Consider the following 23,092-nt stretch of genomic DNA (forward strand, 5'->3'; position numbering starts at 1 on the left):
AGCAGCACCTTGTCTTGGCACAATGTTTTCCCTGCAAGCGTATATGGCACAATTATAATGAAGCCAGACGTCATACATGTGCTAAATAATTACTCAACTGTCATTTCATATTTTTCTTTTCTTTGCCTTGTAACAGTTTTGCTATTATTCTTAAAGAATGTGCATGTTGCAATAGTAAATCTCAAAACAGTCATATTAGCGTCATTTGATTGAATAGCACCGGGTTGCACCAGTTAATAAATCACAGTATTTTGTTTTTGTGATGTGCTATTGTGTGCATGTTTATGTTTTTTGACAAACCCTGTATTGCTTGGTGCTTGCTTAAATAGTACGTCACTTCCACGATTTGCTTCGCTGTTTGGAGCAGTTCATTTCCAAGTGAACTGGAACACGTTTGGTTTCATATTCCAAAAAGCTGAAATGGAGCAAAGTGGCAAATGTACCGAGTCCACTTCCAAGCAAATCGAGTCCACCATTTCAAGTGATCTCGGTTCATTTGGTTTGATGCGCATCCTGGTGCGATTACGCATTAATGGGTCAAACGAACTAGGTGTGAAAGTGTGCGTTTTTCAGCACAGAAAAATGCAATGCTTTGCCATTGTTGCCACCTTTTTTGCTTTCTTGTTCTCTACGTGTTTAACTGGCAATATGATCTTTAATGGTACTGACTCGTACATAATCAATCGAATGACAGCAAAAGTTGCAGAATAGTATCCCACCATCCTCATATAAATAATCAAAAAATGATTAGCTCTGTCTTTTGCTGAAACATTGCATTTTTTCTTCATTAGTGAGGCTGCCGTGTTGAGTTTTGGCAGAGACACGCAAGTGAAGTCACATGAATTAAATCAACTTGGCTGGGTGTAGTGTAAAAGAAAAAAAAAGCAGAAAACTGGAGTTGCGAGGAAAAAAACAACACTGCCAAATTAAATTTCCAAAATGCCTAAGGTTTCCATAAAAGATTACCACCATAGTGGATATCTGCTGACCAAGCACTATCATGTTAAAAAACATCGTTTTTGTCTCTTCACTCTGGTAACAAGTGACCCATCACAGGGAAAAATATTGGAATTTTTTTTTTTATGCTACAGAAATGACAATTTGTAGCAGCTCAAGAAGAACCTTTTTTTTTTTTTAAAACCAAGCCAACAGCCTTCCATACCAAAGCCATTCCACTTCAACCAGTACATCTAACACATATTATAAAACAGATTTATCACCTGCATGAGTATAACACCATTCTATCCCTGCTGAAGAACACAATCTGCTGTAGCTCAGCAAGCGATGTTAAGTGGCAGCTTGAATCTGACAACTCATAACTCACATGACAAAGTCATGGCATTAAATACAGCCCCAAGCCTCTTCTGTGACTGTATGAAATTTCACAGCACAGCAAAATGAAGTGCAAGTGCGACAGTTACATATCATTTTGATGCAGCATAGAGGAGATATTTATAGGTAATACTGGTACAAGGCAGGCCAAATTTAGCAAAGCCTTGACAATTTTGCAGCTGTTGACATGCATACCGGTAATGTTTCACAGTTCAAATAACGCATATAGTAATGGTGCTAGTAAAGCCCGGAACACAATGCCCGATGGGACCGTCGCATCTCAATGGAGGAGGTCACATCGCAAAACAAAATCTTTGCGAGCAGGCATCACATACAGGAAGGGATGCACAATTTGTGCTTTTCTAAGTGGATTTTACAGGACAGCAGTTTGTTTGTAAGACAAGCGGCAATGGTATTTCCAGACTTAGCTGCGGCGCCAAGTCTGTGTCATGTCTTATTTTCAAAAAAAACAAACTGACTTCATTACACTACACACAAACAGCATTAAAATAAACTTCAAAGAGTTATCTTTCTGAATCTCAGTTTTCACATTATTCTGACAAGTCAGAACATTAAAAAAAAAAAAAAAAAAAAAAATGTTTAAATATTTTGGGCCGGTATTTCGAAAACGAAACCAAATTCCAAACTCTCAAAAACTATATAATTGGTTACAGCGATGTGTCCAGAAGACACACCTCTTTGAATTATTACCATCAGGTGTGGTTTTGTAAGATATTTGGGTGTGGCGCGCTTCTGGTTTTGACAGGGATCCAGTCGAAGTTCCCTCCCCTCTGAGACAATGACAACAACAAGTTCTGCTGCTGGGAGTGTTAGAAGGCACCAAAACAGTGATAAGGGGAAGCAGAATTCCTTTGTGCAAAATATGTTGTGTCATTATTAACAAATGGGGTGATGCATGAGATCTATACATTTGCCAAAAGTATTAACGAGACAGAACGATATGTAACTCTTGCAGTTTATAACATCTGTTTACTGTATTCTTTATTTTGCTCTTACTTGAATGTGATCTTATCATACTTTTATAACTGCTCTTATCTATATTATAATATTCAGTAATGTGATATTTTACAATGCGATACTTTGTATTGTGATATTTTGTAACAATTGTAAGTGGCCCTGGATAAGGGTGTCTGCTAAGAAATAAATAAATAATAATCTTAAATCGCAACCAGTCTCGATATTAGAAATGTGCAGCATGAACAGTATTTCAGATGCGCGATATGCACATATATAAATAACATGATTAGTGTATGTAGAAACTCGACTAAGAATACGCTGGATACATTTAAAAGGCACGTTTCTACTTGCAAGTAGACGCATGATTGACAGCAGTGCCATAGATGGTATGACTGGTCAAAATGTCACAGGGCAGCTCAGATAGAGCAGACACTCACAGCATTGATACAATTCACGGTGGATCTGAGTCTGCATATGCTAGACTGTTTAAATACATGGATTTGTAAAATAGAAGGTAAAACATGTGGAATACATGACTTTGCACAGATTTAGTTTAAATTGGATTACATTTATAACTTGCTTCATATTAATTATGTATATTCACATTATCTGCTTTTTCACATTACCTGCTTTTTCAGTGGCAAAAGCATTAATCCAATGTTGTATAATAACATGATTTACAAATTACGAATATGTAAAACGTTATTATGACTTTTTGACTGCTAAGAAATACTAAAAAAAAATATTGCATAATGGATATAATTATAATTTTTTAACAGACAAATAAATGTCCTTTAAAACATGCTATAGTACGTTGCGTTTCTGTATATTATAAATAAAACCCTTGCATTTAAAAATGACGCCTATGCATTTTTTTGCAGTACAAAAAAAGAGTCCACGAACTCTTGGCAGAGTGACAGACGTGTTTTTAGGGGTAGGCTTCAGCATAATAAAAAAAAAAAAAGATCTTTCAATTTAAAATCACAATCTACCTTGGAATGAATTTTTCCAATGAAAAGTTTTAATATTTTAGTGACAAATCTTTAATTCTAAAAGCTGAAGTCAGTAGAGTGCAAATCCAAGATGGCCACCGGATAGGAACTGTAGTTGAATTTGGTGCGTAAAAAAGTATTTTTAACCATTTAAAAAATAATAATAATAATAATAATAATAATAATAATAATAATAATAATAATAATAATAATTTCAGATATGTTTAAGTGAAAACTATTAATAATAACCTATTTGGGGTTTTGTTTGTGGAAATCTAAAAAAATGTTTGCCCAATCTACTTTTACAAAACCAAAAACCACAATAAGCACAAGAAACTTACTCTCCTACACTGAAAACCACTTGCTGTTTTTAAATAAAATCATTGGAGGAAAAAAATGATGAAGATTAAATATATTTCAAAAGCACAAAAATATACAGAAGATAAAAGGAAAATAACTGAATAGCCAACATTTTCTTGAGACAGTCGTATTATACTTAGGGCTTCTGATTTTCGGTTTTAACCGATAAAACCTGATAAAAACACGGCAGCCAACAAACACTGGAAAACCTGTGGAAATGGTTAATCAATTCACATTGATTTTTACCCTTTTCCCATTACAAAATAAAACCTACTACAAAAATAATAGTAAATATATTTCCATGTGCTGCTGGGCAATGCCCCGCCTTCCTGACTTGTATCTGTCATTGATTTGTTCTGAATACTTTAAACTCGCCCCAACTACTGAGTGACAGCACATTCCTACATTTCTATTGGAGACTCCGCTTGCAAGATTTAAAACGAGATTACAGTCAGGAATTAAGGCTTGTTAGTGGGATTTAAAGCTGTATTACAGTTAAGATACGGAGGACTTAAAACAGAATTGTGGCGAAATGTAAAAAAATTCCTACACACAAAAACCCCAGAAGAATGTGCCCGTGACCACAGGGATTTCGTAATGGAAGACAGCAAAGGAAAGGAGGTACAACTTAAGTGTGCAATTACTGTCTTAGCTACTGTCGAGTTACTATACATATTTTGACAGAAAAAAAAAACGCTCAAGCATTTTGGAAAGTAACTGAAAACACAATTTCATACAATATATCAAAAATGAAAGCCCCGAAAAAAACGATTTACATAAAACTCGAAAATAGCTAAAAATAAGCACCGAAAAATACAATTAATAAAAAATGAAAAACAGAAGCCCTAATTATACTGTAGAAAAGCCCAAATACAGTAGCTGACTGCCTTTAGCATTCTGTATGTAGCTCCAAGGGCTGACATTGCATAGCTATTTCTGCCCCTCACTGTTTCAAGGTTATACTGATTTAGTAAAGCATAATTACATATCATTTATGATATTACATGCAGTTGGCAGTTCAGATAATGATTGATCTCAGTTTTCCCTTTCTCTGTTAATCTCAGCCCCACACAAAAAGATAAATGAAGATTTGATTTAAAATGCAACGTTTGACAAGATGGTTCTGAGCACACAGTAGAGCAGAAATAGACAGATGGGCATAAAACACCTCTAATGTCCCAACTTAGAGAGAATAACAGCTATTGGCAACCCTATTATACATTTCATAAAAGTTCATTACAAATACATACAGGTCAAGGAGGTGCACAGAAAATATAGTGCAATAGTTACTTCAAGCCTTAATGGATTGTAAGGGGATTATTTAGAAAAATTAAGTCTTAATCTTTAAATATTTAGTTCCCATTTTATACTTCAAGCGGAATTAAATTCCCCTGCATATCAAATTTGGCAAAAAAAAGTAGGCATTAACACAGCTAAATCATAACAAGGATCCAAAAATTATTAATGAACATCCAGCAGGCCATAACTGACAAAATGTAGTTTAAGCTAACGATCAAAAGGACACCTAACCGTACACTGGCATACACACCCTTCCATTCCCCTCAGCCCACCACGCTGTAAAGACAAAACTATAGCCATCTGTATCATTACAGCATGTACAAGCACCTGAATATCCCAGTCACCCTAGTGGGGGATAATAAATAAAAACTGACAGTACACTGCTTTAGTAAGGTTCATCAAATATTGGATACTTGGTTCTCAAGATGAAGAAATTGAATTTACACACTGCTGTACATATGGACAAGGATAATAAGAAAATGTGTTCTAGCCACAATTATTTTATTTTTATTATTATTAGGTCATTCATATATTATTATTAAAATGTATTGGGTGTCAGTTTTTATTATTATTTTTTTTTTTTTTTAAGTTCACCCCCAGAAATTCAAAATCTCCCGCAAAACAGTCTCATCCCCCCAAAATTGATACCCAGAGTGGGGACCAATTATAAAAAACTGAAATGCATGCACTTAAATCAGCGTAGTTACAATAATCAGGGCGCGAAATAACCGACGACACCGGCGGCAATTGCCACAGGGCCCAAGCTACTTGCCGCAATGCCTCCCAAAAAAAACCAAAAATAAAACTTACAGCAAAAGTTGCCAGTAAGCAGCCCACCCGTCATTGCCGCCTGTGTCCCTCAGCACCAGCACACCTGATATACAACCCATTCACAAACTTGCTCAGCGTCAGCTGGCCCGTTCTGTCACAATTCAATTTAATTCGTCATCTCGTCCTGCGAGAAAATGAGTGTGGCAATGCGCCCCGCCCCTGTGTGCATTTGTGTGTTGCGTGCGTGTGTAAATGTTGGTGTATAGATTGGTACACGGGATATAAACGGGTCTGTGTTTCACGTGTACTTAATGTAGATTTGTATTTAGGCACGAGGAGAGCACAAATCACTTCACGTGCTGGTTAAATGTAATATGTGAGCACGGGGTTGCACAGTATTAATTCACGTGCTGGGATTCAAGTGAATAATTAATTAGTAATTGAATCCCAGCACAATAGTATATATAGACGCACATTTCTTGCACTCAGGGTTAGGTGTTCGGTGAGTGGAGAACGGGTGTGGAGAAGGAGAAACTAGAAAGTGAAAGATCGTAAATATAAGTGTTTGTACTCACCGTGTTTGTTTGTGTCTCCGTGCACCGTTTGTCTGTGTAGTCCGTTTTGTTTGTCTATTTATTTTGGCGTGTAGTGCCGTGTCCAGTGTTTTGTTGTTTCAAACCTTTTATTTTCTGTCTGTTATTAAATGCTGAGCGCAATCACGCGCTCAGCTTTACCAAAACCCCAAATCTCTGTGTGTTACTTCCTGATTCTGGTCTGAAACCACCCACTCCGGCCGTCTTTGTGACACGTGGTGTCAGAAGTGGGATAATAGCGCCTCCAAGCGTCAGACCAGGAGAGGGGGTTTTGTGAAAAAAAAAAAAAATAGTAAAGCGAGGATGGGAAGAAAGAGCTGCAGGAAGCAGCAGAAGCAGCAGCAGCAACAACAACAGCTGCAGCCCTCATCCTGCATGCCGGGCTGGGAGGAGGACAGCCACAACGGGGCAGTAGCCACCCCTCTACCCCCACTCCCACCGGGTTCTCCACCGTCCCGGGAAATATGGGACTGGCTGGTGCACCCCGAGGGGAACTTCGCCAGTGACCTCCCCTGGGTTATTCACGCACTACAGATGCGAGATGGGAAACGATGGGAGGACTGGGAGCAACAGCACAACCCGGCATCCGTTCGTGACCTCACCATGGTGGTGCTGGGTTACCTAGCTGCAGACATGGGAGGGATGCCTTCCAGTGAGCAAGAGGGAGAGGAGCAGTCGCTGCCCTCTCCAGTACCTGAGCGGGAGGAGCCTGAGCCTCCACAGCCCGAGTGGGAGGAGCCTGAGCGTCCACAGCCCGAGTGGGAGGAGCCTGAGCGTCCACAGCCCGAGTGGGAGGAGCCTGAGCGTCCACAGCCCGAGTGGGAGGTGCCTGAGCGTCCACAGCCCGAGTGGGAGGAGCCTGAGCGTCCACAGCCCGAGTGGGAGGAGCCTGAGCGTCCTACGCCTGAGTGGGAGGAACCCGAACGTCCTACGCCTGAGTGGGGGGAACCCGAGTGTCCACAGCCCAAAAGGGAGGAGTCGGGGCGTCCACAGCCCAAAAGGGAGGAGGTCGGGGATGATGGCTGGGAGGTTTTTTTAAAGAACCTCGCAGCAGAGTTATGCCCTGGCTGTGGGGCTTATGGGCACACGTTAGCCATATGCCCCACCCAGTATGAAGAGGAGGAACTAGCGCCCAGACGGGGGGACCGCGAGCGTACAGCGCCCAGACGGGGGGACCGCGGGAATCCGAAGCCTGAGAGGCAGCTGTTCCGACCTTCACCAGCAGAGCAAGAATGCCTGCTGGTTTCCCCAGCACAACCAGCAGAGGAAGAATGCCTGCTGGTTTCCCCAGCACAACCAGCAGAGGAAGAATGCCTGCTGGTTTCCCCAGCACAACCAGCAGAGGAAGAATGCCTGCTGGTTTCCCCAGCCCAACCAGCAGAGGAAGAATGCCTGCTGGTTTCCCCAGCACAACCAGCAGAGGAAGAATGCCTGCTGGTTTCCCCAGCACAACCAGCAGAGGAAGAATGCCTGCTGGTTTTCCCTTCAGAGGCAGAGCCGCACCAGTCCCCTGCAATAGAAGCGGAGCCGCACCATTTCCCTGCAAGAGAGGCAGAGCAGCACCAGTCCCCTGGAAAAGGGGGAGACTACACGCTGCTCCCACCTCCATCGGCAGGAGACTACACGCTGCTCCCACCTTCACCGGCAGGAGCAGAGCAGCCGGAGCTGCCTCTGCCTCCGCCACCTACATCAGCAGGAGCAGAGCAGCCGGAGCTGCCTCTGCCTCCGCCACCTACACCGGCAGGAGCAAAGGAGCAGGAGCTGCCTCTGCCACTTCCAGGAGCAGAGGAGCAGGAGCTGCCTCTGCCTCTGCCACTGCCAGAAGCAGAACAGCAGGAGCTGTCTCTGCTTCCCATACCTCCACCACGGGGAGTACGGTGGCCGGAGCCCCAGAAAGGGGAGCTGTCGGCCACGAAGAAGGGGGAGGAGGTCTGGAGACCACCAACCCCAGCAGCAGTTTCGCTGCCGGAGATCGTGGGGGAGGTCCGGAGACCTGCTCCCACTGCAGCAGTTTCGCTGCCGGAGATCGTGGGGGAGGTCCGGAGACCTGCTCCCACTGCAGCTTCTTCGCTGCCGGCAGTACTGTGGTCGGAGCCCCACCAAAGGGAGCTACCGGCTACAAAGACAGGGGGAGAGGTCAGGAGACCAGCATCCCCCGCAGCAATTTCGCTGCAAGCATGGACCAGAAGGCTGTCAGCCGTGCCACTACCGGCAGGGGTGCTGACAGCATTGCCAGCCATGGGCCCACTGAAGCCTCCCTTCCCAGCCCGAGACTTTGGCCTGGACTGCTGGATTTTTAAGGGGGGAGGTGGCCGTTGAGGCCATGTGTGCTGCGCACAAGGGGGGGTATATGTGGCAATGCGCCCCGCCCCTGTGTGCATTTGTGTGTTGCGTGCGTGTGTAAATGTTGGTGTATAGATTGGTACACGGGATATAAACGGGTCTGTGTTTCACGTGTACTTAATGTAGATTTGTATTTAGGCACGAGGAGAGCACAAATCACTTCACGTGCTGGTTAAATGTAATATGTGAGCACGGGGTTGCACAGTATTAATTCACGTGCTGGGATTCAAGTGAATAATTAATTAGTAATTGAATCCCAGCACAATAGTATATATAGACGCACATTTCTTGCACTCAGGGTTAGGTGTTCGGTGAGTGGAGAACGGGTGTGGAGAAGGAGAAACTAGAAAGTGAAAGATCGTAAATATAAGTGTTTGTACTCACCGTGTTTGTTTGTGTCTCCGTGCACCGTTTGTCTGTGTAGTCCGTTTTGTTTGTCTATTTATTTTGGCGTGTAGTGCCGTGTCCAGTGTTTTGTTGTTTCAAACCTTTTATTTTCTGTCTGTTATTAAATGCTGAGCGCGATCACGCGCTCAGCCTCACCAAAACCCCAAATCTCTGTGTGTTACTTCCTGATTCTGGTCTGAAACCACCCACTCCGGCCGTCTTTGTGACAATGAGTCATTATCATAATGTATTATTGTTGCCATTGTTTTTACTGTGCCCCTCCCAGCACTAAGCCACAAGAGACATACTGTACCATTGGTTAATGATGGGCAAACAGAGGGAAAGACACTGTTAAGCCCGAAACAGACAGGCGCGGTGCGGCACCGCTGGGCATTTTCATGGTGCGATACCACTAGTCTGCACCCGGACACAAAGGAGCGGTATGCACTACGCGACTGACTTTTCTTACAATATAAAAAAATGGAATGGTACAGTACAATAGTTGTCAGTACCACACCGTAGACTATGGACTCAAATATAATTTACATATATGGCCAAAAGGTTTGCATCAGCTAGTAGATTATGATGCAGACATAATTAAAAAAAAAAAACTATATGAACATAATTTTGATATTTTATTTAACATCATGCAATCTAAGAAACTACAAAATGGTATCGCAAACATCTACCAGAAACTACAGTAGTAGTACAGTATTTCATGTTAGATTTTGAAATGTCACATTTTAAGTTTTTGGAAAACTACAAAGTGATATGTAATTTCAATATGTCAACGTAACATTATTAATTCTATAGAGCATGATGCAAAACCTTTGGTCGTAGCTGTAATGCCCCCCATATAATCTACTAAATAAAAACACTGGTTTGCTTTGTACAAGTTGTTTTTCTGTCATCTATAAGCAGGTGTATGAAATGAGCGATCTGAGCTGAGCAAAGAAACATACAATACATTGCTGACAGCAAGTAGCCTACTACTAAAGGCAACCAGAAAAAAAAGCTCTGGATTCGATTTGAGCGGTACCGTCAGCGACACCGCGGGCCTAGCGGTATCGTCCCGCGCTGATCTGCCCAACACCATATGAAAGCAATGCCAGCAATACACGTGGCAAAATGCCTCGCATGCCGCGCCTATCTGTCTCGGGCTTAAAGCTCAATATGACCACGTTTCCAGGAGTTTTCAATCACACTTGTTCACTGGCAGTGTCACTATGTGATTTGTGTGTCTGTGGGCCCCATGCCAACTCAAAAACATTTGAAAAAAAAGAAGGGAGAAGAGCGGTCTGTTTTCATTTATTTTTGTGCAATACATTCTCAATACCTTACGTAATTTTGCTTTTTAACTAGTAAAACGTGTGTTTTCACGAAAAGGGTTAGAATGTGTTGTACGTTTAAAACAGCCATACCGTTTGATTTTTGTTTTTTTTCCTGAAATCAAGTGTCCAGCAATGCACCATAACAAAACTGTAAATTCTTTGCAACTGTACATTAAGAACTGTGAAACTATATAAAGTTTCTCAAATGTAAACATCTAACATTATATACATCCAGCTTTTCATCATTGTGATGCAGAGCACTCTCCATTGCCTGACGAAGTTTCTATTTCAAATTTTTTTCTTTCTTTTTTCAAAGCCGCGTTGTTTGTACAGGTTTTGTAATAGCGGTTAGCAAACTACAGTTGCGCAGACACTGCAGACCGAACAACTCATTTGACCACTACCGTTACTAAACTCCAGCCACGAGTACATCTTCAGCCAGTTTGCCTGAAAATATATTTTTTCTTTTAAACTTTCCCGTCACTGACATCGCTTATTTGTGCTGTTGTATCAATAAGGCTGTATCTAAGCCTCTAGTGTAATCTATGTATTAGTCAGTGGTGTGTGACAGAGTTTAGTACAAATACCCTGAATATGTATTTTTTGCCAAATTACCCTTTATTTTTTCATTATGAAAATGTATGTTTTTAAATTTGATTTTTTTATATCATTTAATTTTTACAATGGAAAAGTGACCTATATTTTATTTTTGTAACAATTAGGATGTGAATCACTCAGGAAACATTGATTTGTGTTTGTTTGAATTATAATTTTATCAACATAATAGGCTCTCTGTATTTCTTTTTTGCTGTTAGTATGAAATCGCCTTGGTGCCCTTGGGTTGGATTTATGTTTTGCCTTTTTTCCCCCTAGAACTGCCTTGGTGCCCCTGAATCTTCACACCCAATGAAGGCAACATTGCCTTGCCCTTCATGACCTTAACTTCATGCCCTGAAATAATCATATATGGCACAGCAGCATTCTAAAAAATACAATACAGAGTAAATGTAAATCTGTGTTACCTCGATCAGAACACAGACAGGAGTTTACTTTTTCTTTTTAACTCACACAGGTGAATCAGTCCCTTGCTGGCCGTTCCTAGTTTTACTCTTTAACAAATTGACTGCAAATCCAACCAACACGTTCTTTCATTGTAAGGCAATACTTTTGATTGTTTTTTTTTTATTTGGGAAATATATCACAAGCTGTTCATTATAATAAAACATAGAAATTCCTGAATATTTCTCATGAAAGAAACATCTTCAAAAACTGAGATGAATGATTTTGACAAAAGAACTGAAAGATGATTGAGAGAAATTGAGAAATACATAAATAAAATACTGATTGAAATAAAGATAAGAAACTATTAGTTTACTATAGAACATTTTAGTAATACAGTTTAATTGGCTAAACTTGGAAAGTCTCCTAGTGTGGCAGTTTCCTGGAACCAGTTTTAAAGCCACTGCTCCTGGAAAAGTCGCTTTGTGTTCCCAGGGCTTTAAGGTACTGTAGCTGCAAAAATGAGTTTTAATACCATGTAATTTTCTTAATTAATTCAGATACTATGCAGGTAACTTAAGATATGGAAAAGCAATATAGTTACCTTCATGTACGGTTACTCCACAGTTGTCACACTGTATTATTTCATCTGCATCTTCACTGTTATCACCTAGGCACACACAACAGATCAGTATGTGATCCATCTTCTGGGAGCTCCTGTTCTGGCTTTTGTCTAGCTCCATTGAATCCTACATTTTTTAAAAGAAAAATCAACAAATAATATTGTTTATTTTAAAAAGGTGCATCTAAAAGTTGATGATGAGAAAGTGACTCAACCAATGCACATTGGGCCAAAAATAGAACAACATTTTAAGTTCTTGCATGGATTTCCTTTGGGGTGTGTTTTTGACACTTTGTTTTACTTATAATTTATTTGCTAAACAAAACATCACCAAATTTGACTAAACAGATTGTTTTTATATGGAACAGATTGTTATACATTTCATAATTTAGAGGCTAGTGAAAATGTTCAAAAAACCAACACCACTCACTGCACCATGTTTGGCTGTTGGATCAATGACACAACTCACTAGCTTCCCAATAAGCTTTTTGAATGGAGCCTCTCAACGTGCTTTAGAGAAGTGGTTTTCAACCTGTTGTACGCGTACCAGTACTGGTATGTGACAGGCTTGCAACTGGTACACACCGGCAGTTGTTCTTTATGACGATATGATTCCCCAACCACAATACTCCCTTAATCGCACCATCGTAATGTATCAATCTGTTTGTACCACTGAATCACAAAGAAATGATGAAGCAGGTCTCCACACTGCGACTAAAATGGTTGCAAATGAGACAACAAAAGTTTTGACAATTGTTTTTTCGAGGGTAGGCACAAAAAGGCTGCCTCTCCCTTTGAAAGCATCTATCAGTATTTATGAATGCAACATGACGTCGGTCTGTATAATTTTTTTTTTTTTTTTTTTAAAAACACATCACATGTTTTAATAAACTCAAGTGCGAGAAGGACAGTAACAATCTGATCGAATACAAATGCTTGTAAGTGCAGAGAGGTATTTACACCGGCAGAATACAGGAACCCCAGTTGTGATGGTGACCAAACATGTGCGAGTACTGTTGTGTAAAAGTTTAGCTTAAAATGAACAGCTCCTTTTAAGAAATATAGAAGAACAGCAAAAACCAAAAACAAAAATACACTTAACGTTTGTGTATTGCACATGTACCATTAACAAACTGCCCTGGAAACTTAAAATAAAGAAAATAATTAATGAAGGGCTGAAACACAGCAAAATGCTCAACAATTAAACAAAAAAGGAAGTGAAAAGGTTGCCATACCAAGTCTTTGTGAATTCCAATAAACCAATGTTATCTTTCGCCAGTCAAATCGTAGAGTGCCTATATAAAGTTTTGAGTCAACATGAACTGATTTTTTTCATCTGTTGCATCTTGCACCCCAGATATAATAGATTTAATTACACTGTTTACCGTCAGGACTTTAAAGGATGATTTCATTGTGCAGCAGATTCCCCAGTCAAGTCCCTTTCACAGTGGCATTCCTATCTGGGTCCTGGCTACCCGGGTCACAATCCTGCGTAGTGTGAAACCACATACCTGTATCATACCCGGGTTAACCCAGGTCTCAGCGACCCACCTCAGGATGTGGGATGACACGCTTTCACCCGGGTTGAGCGAGACAAAATGCTTGACGGCCATTCGTGAGCCGACACAATAACAAACAGCCACGTCTGTGTGAAGGTTTCACTTCCGCAAAGGAACATTTCTATTTATTCTGTTCAGCCATATTTTTGTTGATTGAGGCACAGCATGCGCCAGACTGCAGCAGGGATGCATAAACATTTGTGCCGACAGTTCAATCCAGAGAAGTTTGGATGGAAGCATCAGTAACAAGCTGCTTCGATACGCATTGATACGCATATTGTGTATTTGCATCTCTGTCACCCAGATCAACTCTGCTTTATCAAACAGTGTGAAATCGCGTACCCGACTCGCATTACACAGGGTACTGACCCAGGTAGGTTCTGACCCGGGTAGAGCATGCCAGTGTGAATGGGGCTTTAGATGATGAGTTGATAGTATTTCTTCAGCCAAAGAAGTAGGGACGGTAATTTAAGAGTACCGTTACCATAATGAAAAACAGTAATGTAGCGTGAGTTTTGTACTAAAGCATGGTCAGCTGTTGCAGGAAAACAATCTATTTCCCATATTACAACTGTGCACCAATTCCATAAACAACAAAATATAAACATGCAGAGTTCATTGCAGTCATCATCTGCATCGATCAACCATTCAGCAGAATGAGGTAACAAACACGTGAGTACAGACACAACAAACCTGGTTGTAATGGGGTAGGTCTCCGTTTTACAACCGCCAGTTAAGATTGCACATAGTTACTGATACACCTGGTGGTCCCTGCTGAAAACACTGGTACTTGAGATGAAAACCACTGCTTTAGAGCATACCTGCAGTATAATGAGCAATGACTGAAGCTGTACAATCAGCAGTCTTAATGCACTCAACAACAATCTTTCATAAACCTGAGAAAAGCAGCAGAATAGTAGCTGTGTTAATCAATAGTATTTATTGATGATTAAGATAGTGTCATTATACTGTACTATAATGACTTGTTAATATTTTATAATTTGCAATACATTTTTTTGTGAGTGACAGTATATATATATTACTTGAAAAACAAAATATTGAAAAGACATCGTACCTCATTGTTTTTACCCCGAGAGACACTTAGGCTATCATTAGTCCACTCCTCCTCTTCCACACTGTTTGTTCTTGGTGCTTTCGTTTTGGCTTTTTTTTGGCTTTCATCCTCGCTCCCGCTACTGCTGTCATCTTCATCGTTTTCATCGCAATCATTATCCTCATCCTCATCACTCCCACTCCCATCGTCCTCTTCATCACTTCCCCCTTTCTGCGCTGTAGCTTTACCTTTTTTCTTCCCAGCAGTTGGTCGCCAGTCATTGTCGTCCTCACTGTCATAGTCATCCATCTCATTCAGCTGTTCCATTGTGATGAAATCTAACATAGGCCTGTTTCTGCGCAAATTCCACTTTTTGGGCTCCGAGGAAGACTCTTCTGTAGTGGCATTGGCACTGGCACTGGTACTGGTACTGGCCTCACCCTCCAGAACTTTTTCAGTTTTCTTCTTGCATTTGGTGACAGCCTCCTCTTTGCTCACAGATCCACATGGTTCATCATCTGGTTTTTCCTTTGTGACAGAGGTTTCTTCAGTGTTCAGACTTTTAGGCAGCTCTTCGCAAATCGATCCTCCTTCCTCCTCCTCCTCCTCTTCCAGAGCATTTGCTTCAGAGTCACTGTCTGATCCTCCAGCACTCTCCTTTGACCCGTCATCATCACTTCCATTCCCACTGCCTTCTGAGCCTGTAAATTAAGGAGGAAAAAAAGTTAAAATAATAACTTGTGAGAATAGCTTTGAATACAGACTAATAGATGGTCTATTGCTATACCTCCCAAAACAGCAACTTGCGCACTCAAATTGGCATCACTAATGAAAAATGATACTTTAATTGTATTTTGTCTCCATTACAATATATAACTGGTACAGTTATAGTCACCAGTAAATGGCAACTAGACTAATCCTGTGGCTATAAAAGTCATGTTAAAGAAAGCAGAACCTATTTAGCCTAGTACAAAAAAAGGTTTAGGGGAGACCTAATCAAAGTCTTTGAAATATTAAAAATAGTCAAGGTTAATGCAAGTCACTATTCATAAGCAGCAAAGAGAACAGGACCAGAGGACTGTTGGTGTCCAGGTCAGAGGGTAGAAAACACTATTATTTATTTTTCACACAATGAGTGGTGTGTTTGAAATGGGCGAATGTGTTATGCTGTTGCTGTTGAATCAACTTCAGTTACAAAGTTCCAAGGTCAATCAGCGACTAGGAACTGTACAAGCATTAAAGGGCCAAATGCCTTTCTCGTGTTCAAAACTGTTCTTATACCATGTATACTTCTTATGTTCAGCCACTCATTCATAATGCAACAGAGCAAAAAGAAGAAAAAAAATCTTTATTATCGATGTCAAGATTTTCTTTTTAATACAATTTGCAAATGAAATGTGAGTGGCCTCATTAATTCCCACAATAGTCAGGCAATCAGAAACAATAGGTAGGTATAAATCAAATAAACTTCTTGTCAATAGCAAATGAAGCAAAAAACCTGAATCAGCCTTTAACTTCCTTAAAATCAGTTGCCTATATGCTGAACAGATTTTATCGCTAGTACATACAAAAAAAATGTCTACCAAGAGTATTGTGAAATAGTTTAAATGATTTTTACAATTCATTTCAGTAACTTTGGCTATGAAATAATTTTTTTAAACTGTGTTAATATGAATGTTTGGGGCAAGGTTCTCAATACACTGTCCAAGGTTAAAGACTAGAGACTTCATCCTTACAGGAAGGGGCACGACAAATAAATAATATATACAGACGTGCTCAAATTTGTTGGTACCCCTCCACAAAAAATGAAGAATGCACAATTTTCTCTGAAATAACTTGATAAATAACTGACAAAAGTAATTAGCATCCACCATTGTTTATTCCATATTTAATAGAAATCAGACTTTGCTTTTGATTTTTTATTCAACATAATATTGTAAATAATAAAACAAATGAAAATGGCATGGACAAAAATGATGGGACTGCTAACCTAATATTTTGTTGCACAACCTTTAGAGGCAATCACTGCAATCAAACGTTTTCTGTAGCTTTCAATGAGACTTCTGCACCTGTTAACAGGTAGTTTGGCCCACTCTTCCTGAGCAAACTGCTCCAGCTGTCTCAGATTTGATGGGTGCCTTCTCCAGACTGCAAGTTTCAGCTCTTTCCATAGATGTTCGATAGGATTCAGATCAGGACTCATAGAAGGCCACTGCAGAATAGTCTAATGTTTTGTTCTTATCCATTCTTGGGTGCTTTTAGCTGTGTGTTTTGGGTCATTATCCTGTTGGAGGACCCATGACCTGCGACTGAGACAGAGCTTTCTGACACTGGGCAGTACGTTTCGCTCCAGAATGCCTTGATAGTCTTGAGATTTCATTGTGCCCTGCACAGATTCAAGGCACCCTGTGCCAGGTGCAGCAAAGCAGCCCCAAAACATAACCGAGCCTCCATGTTTCACTGTAGGTATGGTGTTCTTTTCTTTGAAAGCTTCATTTTTTCGTCTGTGAACATAGAGCTGATGTGACTTGCCAAAAAGCTCCAGTTTTGACTCATCTGTCCAAAGGACATTCTCCCAGAAGGATTGTGGCTTGTCAATATGCATTTTAGCAAATTCCAGTCTGGCTTTTTTATGTTTTTCTTTCAAAAGTGAAGTCCTCCTGGGTCTTCTTCCATGGAGCCCACTTTCGCTCAAAAAGCGACGGATGGTGCGATCAGAAACTGACGTACCTTCACCTTGGAGTTCAGCTTGTATCTCTTTGGCAGTTATCCTTGGTTCTTTTTCTACCATTCGCACTATCCTTCTGTTCAATCTGGGGTCGATTTTCCTCTTGCGGCCGCGCCCAGGGAGGTTGGCTACAGTTCCATGGACCTTAAACTTCTTAATAATATTTGCAACTGTTGTCACAGGAACATCAAGCTGCTTGATGAGATGGTCTTGTAGCCTTTACCTTTACCATGCTTGTCTATTATTTTCTTTCTGATCTCCTCAGACAACTCTCTCCTTTGCTTTCTCTGGTCCATGTTCAGTGTGGTGCACACAATGATACCAAACAGCACAGTGACTACTTTTCTCCATTTAAATAGGCTGAATGACTGATTACAAGATTGGAGACATGTGTGATACTAATTAAAGAAACTAATTAGTTTGAAATATCACTATAATCCAATTATTTATTATCTTTTCTAAGGGGTACCAACAAATGTGTCCAGGCCATTTTAGAATATCTTTGTAGAATAAGCAATAATTAATCTCTTTTCACAGCTTCTTTGCTTTATTCTATGACATACCAAAGGCATGCAAGTATACATGATAAAATAGCTTTTAATTTCATCACTTTTCAGGAGGAATGAAGCATTATTTCAATGAGCTGTAAGGGTACCAACAAATTTGAGCACGTCTGTGTGTGTGTATATATATATATTATATATATATATATATACACAGTGTCTTGCAAAAGTATTCAGACCCCTGACCAAGTCTCTCATATTACTGAATCACAAATGGTACATTGAAATTTCGTTCTGTTTGATATTTTATTTTAAAACACTGAAACTGAAAATCAATTATTGTAAGGTGACATTGGTTTTATGTTGGGAAATATTTTTAAGAAAAATAAAAAAAACTGAAATATCTTGCTTGCATAAGTATTCAACCCCTGTGCTGTGGAAGCTCCCAGTTTACACCGATGAAAGAAATTGCCCTAACGAGGACACAATTACCTTACCATTGGCCTCCACCTGTGAACCATTAAAGTTGATGTCACATTTTCTGGATAAAAACCCCATTGTTGAAGGATCATTGGTCAGGCTGTGAATCTGAAGGAAAATGAAGACCAAAGAGCATTCTATAGAAGTTAGAGATAAAGTAATACAAATGCAAAGATTAGGGAAAGGGTACAAAATAATATCCAAGTGTTTGGATATCCCAGTGAGCACAGTTGGATCAATAATCAGGAAGTGGAAGCTGCATCACACCACCCAGGCACTGCCAAGAAAAGGCCGTCCCTCAAAACTCAGCGCTCAAACAAGAAGGAGACTTCTGAGAGAAGCCACAGAGAGGCCAACAATCACTTTGAAGGTGCTACAGAGTTCAGTGGCTGGGAGTGGAGTAATGGTGCACCAGTCAACCATATAAAGAGCTCTGCATAACACCTGTATGGGAGGGTGGCAAGAAAGAAGCCGTTACTCAAATAGTACCATCTGAAAGCACGTCTGGAGTTTGCCAGAAAGCATGAGAGTCACCCAGCTACGATGTGGGAAAAGGTTTTGTGGTCAGATGAGACCAAGATAGAGCTTTTTGGCCAAAACTCAAAGCGCTATCTGTGGCGCAAACCTAACACTGCCCAAGCCTCAAGACACACCATCCCTACAGTGAAGTATGGTGGTGGCAGCATCATGCTGTGGGGATGCTTCTCATCAGCAGGGACTAGGCATCTTGTTAAAATTGAAGGAAGAATGGATGGAGCAAAATACAGGGAAATACTGCAAGAGAACCTGCTTCAGTCCGCTAAAAAACTGAAGCTTGGGAGGAAATTCACCTTTCAGCAGGACAATGATCCCAAGCACAAGGCCAAAGCAACATTGGAGTGGCTCAAGAACAAAAAGGTGAATGTCCTACAGTGGCCCAGTCAAAGTCCTGATCTCAATCCCATTGAGAATCTGTGGCACTATTTGAAAATTGCGGTCCACAAGCGTCGTCCAACCAACCCGAACAACCTGGATCAAATCTGCCAAGAAGAATGGGCCAAAATCACTCCGACACTGTGTGCAAAGCTGGTACATACTTACCCCAAAAGACTTTAAGCTGTTATTGCAGCGAAAGGTGGCTCTACCAAATATTAATGTGTGGGGGTTGAATACTTATGCAAGCAAGATATTTCAGTTTTTTATTTTTCTTAAAAATATTTCCCAACATAAAACCAATGTCACCTTACAATAATTGATTTTGAGTTTCAGTGTTTTAAAATAAAATAAACAGAACGAAATTTCAATGTACCATTTGTAATTCAGTAATATGATAGAATTGGTCAGGGGTCTGAATACTTTTGCAAGGCACTGTATATACACACACACACACACACACAATTGTGCACAGCAGGCTGTTGAACAAAAATCTATTTACAGAAGCGCATGCTGCTGCCACTTCTGCTGTTCAACTAAAAAACCTGGATGCAGACAAACTCTTTGGCATAGACACATACATCTGTGCTGGTAGAGTCAGTTGGAGTCCCTACCTGATTATGTGTGTGCAATCTATAATTTAGACTATACTTTAAATATAAAAAGACAAGATATTGGCCATGATTTTGCAGAAAGGGCTTTCCAAATCCATTAATAAATCAATGACAGACGTTCACTTGCTTTCAGGTACCAATCAATGAGGAATGGTCAAGTTCTGTGTCACCTTGCAGAATCAGCACATCAAATCAGTTCTGTTCTGAATGCCAATGGTGGCCCTAATCCCTACAGTGAAAATGAAAGGGGCAATACATGTTTCTATAGAAACAGAAAAATGATACACATTGCCAGCATAATCTTCAACTTGTGAAACCAGTTAGTAATCTTTTAGAGCAGTTACCTGAAGCATCACCAACTTCAAAATCACTGTCGTCCGAACTATCATAATCAAGAGCTTCCAGCAGAGAAGCTGCCAAGGGCTTCACTTGTCTTCTCTTTGAACTGCGTTCCACTGTGAACAATAAGAAGTCAAAATCCATTAAGGTGAGATAATGCTGACGGAATATTAGTTCAACATGTATACTTTAAGAACTGTTTTAGATTTCATGAAATAAAGATCAGTTACAAAGTAAAATTAGGCATTTATTTTCAAAATATTTTCTCCCATCCTTAACTCCTAAAATTAAAACCAAACAACTGCATAATATTTCTTAGCAGACGCTAAGATTAAATAAAGTTGTTTTCATTGTTAATTTTGTAAAATTTTCTTTCCTAATTTCAAAATACAGTTCATTCTTTATTTGTTTTGTTAGATTTTTTTTAATAAAAGCTGATATTTTCAATAAACTGATAAACTGTTTTTCAATAAAGTTGTATTACATTTTTACAATAAAGATAATACATTCTTTGCAAACATAGTAAAATGTATAAGCTTGGCAGCGTATAGGCTAACAGTTACAAAGCATTAACTCATAAGAATATGTTCTCAGTTTTTATGAACAAAATGCATTTGATATTCCGGGCTGTGGTTAAAGCCAATGTTCAACAATATGGAATATGTTTCATGACATTCTTAAATTAAATAACTAAATAAAAAAATAACTAGCTTTATGAATCGGGCCAATACAACTACATGTTCCTAAAGATCTAAATGAAAAACACCACCATGCCATTTTTACAAGTACAAACCTGACTGTTGTTGTGTCCTGCCTTTACTGTACTGTTTCACATTAAAAAAAAAAAAAAAGTCATGAACACAATTGCTTTGAGTTTTATTTTCACAATTTATGGGGGTTTAGCTCTGGCACATCATCAGTCAAGATTCATTAAGGACATACCAAAGTGAAGCTCATCACTATACAAAACTACAGAAAGTGAAGCTCATCACTATACAAAACTACAGAAAGTGAAGCTCATCACTATACAAAACTACAGAAAGTGAAGCTCATCACTATACAAAACTACAGAAAGTTTTGTACTGGCAGCTTCTGTTTCAGACAAAACGGTTTAAATAAAAATGTCTTTTAGTTACATTAGGAAGTCTAAGATTAGTGCTACTGTGGGCAGCAAGTCAAAGATAATGTACACTACACTTGCATCACTTAAAACGGGTATTGGGGGTGAGGGTGAGTGAGTTTTCAAGTTTTACAAGACTCTAATCATACCTTGTGAAGTTAGAACTTATGTAAACAGATGTACCTGACGGATACAGTTTATTAAATACATTCTGTTTGGTCACCACCCTGCTTCAAGGACCTCTGATTTTAGGACCAGACTTATAAAATCTAAATGATAGAGTGTGCTTATAAGTTAGTTAAACTTGCTTTAAAAAAAAAAAAAAACACTTTTACAGAAGTGTTCTCAAGAATTTGATACCTCAAACAATCGGGTTGTAGGTCTGTGAAAGCTGACCAACCTTTTGAACCAAAATAGCATCTGAGGTTAATTAAAATTATGTCAAGTCAAGTGGTCTAATATATCGTTCAATAGCTCAGCCAATAGAGTATCAATTATGTGTGTATTAAGTTGCCCATATCATAGCAATGACTTTATGTATAATTGATGATGATTCAGTTTCAGTCATTCTATTAAAAACAATTATTAATAAAAGTACACACACATATACATACACACATATATATATATATATATATATATATATATATATATATATATATATATATATATACATATATATTCACACACACACACAGCTAAAATGGTGGATTTGAAAAAAAAATGCAGATACTGTACTTTCTTCAAATGCATTTTCTAAGAAGAAATGTAATCTCCCTGTGACTCAACCGAATTGGTTCATGCTAAAATGATTAAAAATATTTATTGTGTAACGGGCTCCAACTACAAAAACCGACATGTTTAAATCCGATAATGAAGCATAGGGTTTTATATTACTAAAGATTACAAATTAGCTTTTTATTATTATTATTATTATTATTGCCGTCCCCATAACTGGGCTGTGCATCCTTAAATCGGGAAAGTACAAAGATGTAGGTATATTAATTATTCTATGTAGGCATGTAAATTCGAATTAAATAAAGAATACAATTGGGATACAATATTGTATATACAGAAAATGTTGCTTATAATTTAAGTATTCCATGCATTTAGCTATCTATCGGATACAATGTATCCTAGCTTCTTCCACCTAGTCTAGTTCAGTATGATCTTGGTTTCTATACTACAAGAAAGAAGTAACAATGCTAAACAAGAAACCATACAATACACAAAAAGCAACCCGCTTCAAGCAAGTAAGGTACACCTTTGAGATTATATATGAAAAAAGAACGAATGATTAATCAGTGAATCAACAAAATAGGCCTCTGACAAAATACTACAGTGCATACATTCATTCATCCATGTTCACTAAAAAATAAACAAATACATTAGCATCGCTTTACTGGCTTAGTTTAAATATTGAAATACAACAATAAATAAAAAACACTCACTTTAAAATAATTTCACGTTTCTAACAGGAAAACTACTGAATAAATGTGCTGTAACACAAAGAACTCCTCTCCGAACCAGCAATGCGCTCTACGTTTTGAGCACAAACTGCTGACGTTCTTTATGGGCGGGACTTCGAAAACCATGGCAACAAAGCAGCAGTTTTGAGCAAAAAGCACAACCGTGTTGCAACATGGATTAAAGGTACTGAGATCCCACTACTTACAAAACATATCAGAATATACTCAATAAAGACTTACATTTTTAAATGTATAATGTCAAAGTCGATCTCAGGTTTGCCTTTTATAGGGGACAGAGATAGGGTGG

The 23,092-nt window shown here is 39.3% G+C and overlaps 1 protein-coding gene across 4 annotated transcripts in view; it reads right to left on the reverse strand.

Moving 5' to 3' along the window:
- phf14 (PHD finger protein 14) overlaps window positions 1–22,885 on the reverse strand; it is a 141,893-nt gene extending 119,008 nt beyond the window's left edge. For all 4 annotated transcript variants that reach the window (XM_034920598.2, XM_033998851.3, XM_059021997.1 and 1 more), the window contains exons 1-4: window positions 22,768–22,885; window positions 20,202–20,312; window positions 14,642–15,321; window positions 11,990–12,134 (exon numbers count right to left, since the gene is read on the reverse strand). In XM_034920598.2, the coding sequence (XP_034776489.1) occupies window positions 11,990–12,134; window positions 14,642–15,321; window positions 20,202–20,312; window position 22,768 (937 nt within the window). In that variant the 5' untranslated portion in view covers window positions 22,769–22,885. The remainder of the gene's footprint in view (window positions 1–11,989; window positions 12,135–14,641; window positions 15,322–20,201; window positions 20,313–22,767) is intronic.
- Window positions 22,886–23,092: the final 207 nt, after the last annotated feature.

Source organism: Acipenser ruthenus, chromosome 4 (genome assembly GCF_902713425.1).
Source record: "Acipenser ruthenus chromosome 4, fAciRut3.2 maternal haplotype, whole genome shotgun sequence".
Classification (NCBI taxonomy): domain Eukaryota; kingdom Metazoa; phylum Chordata; class Actinopteri; order Acipenseriformes; family Acipenseridae; genus Acipenser; species Acipenser ruthenus.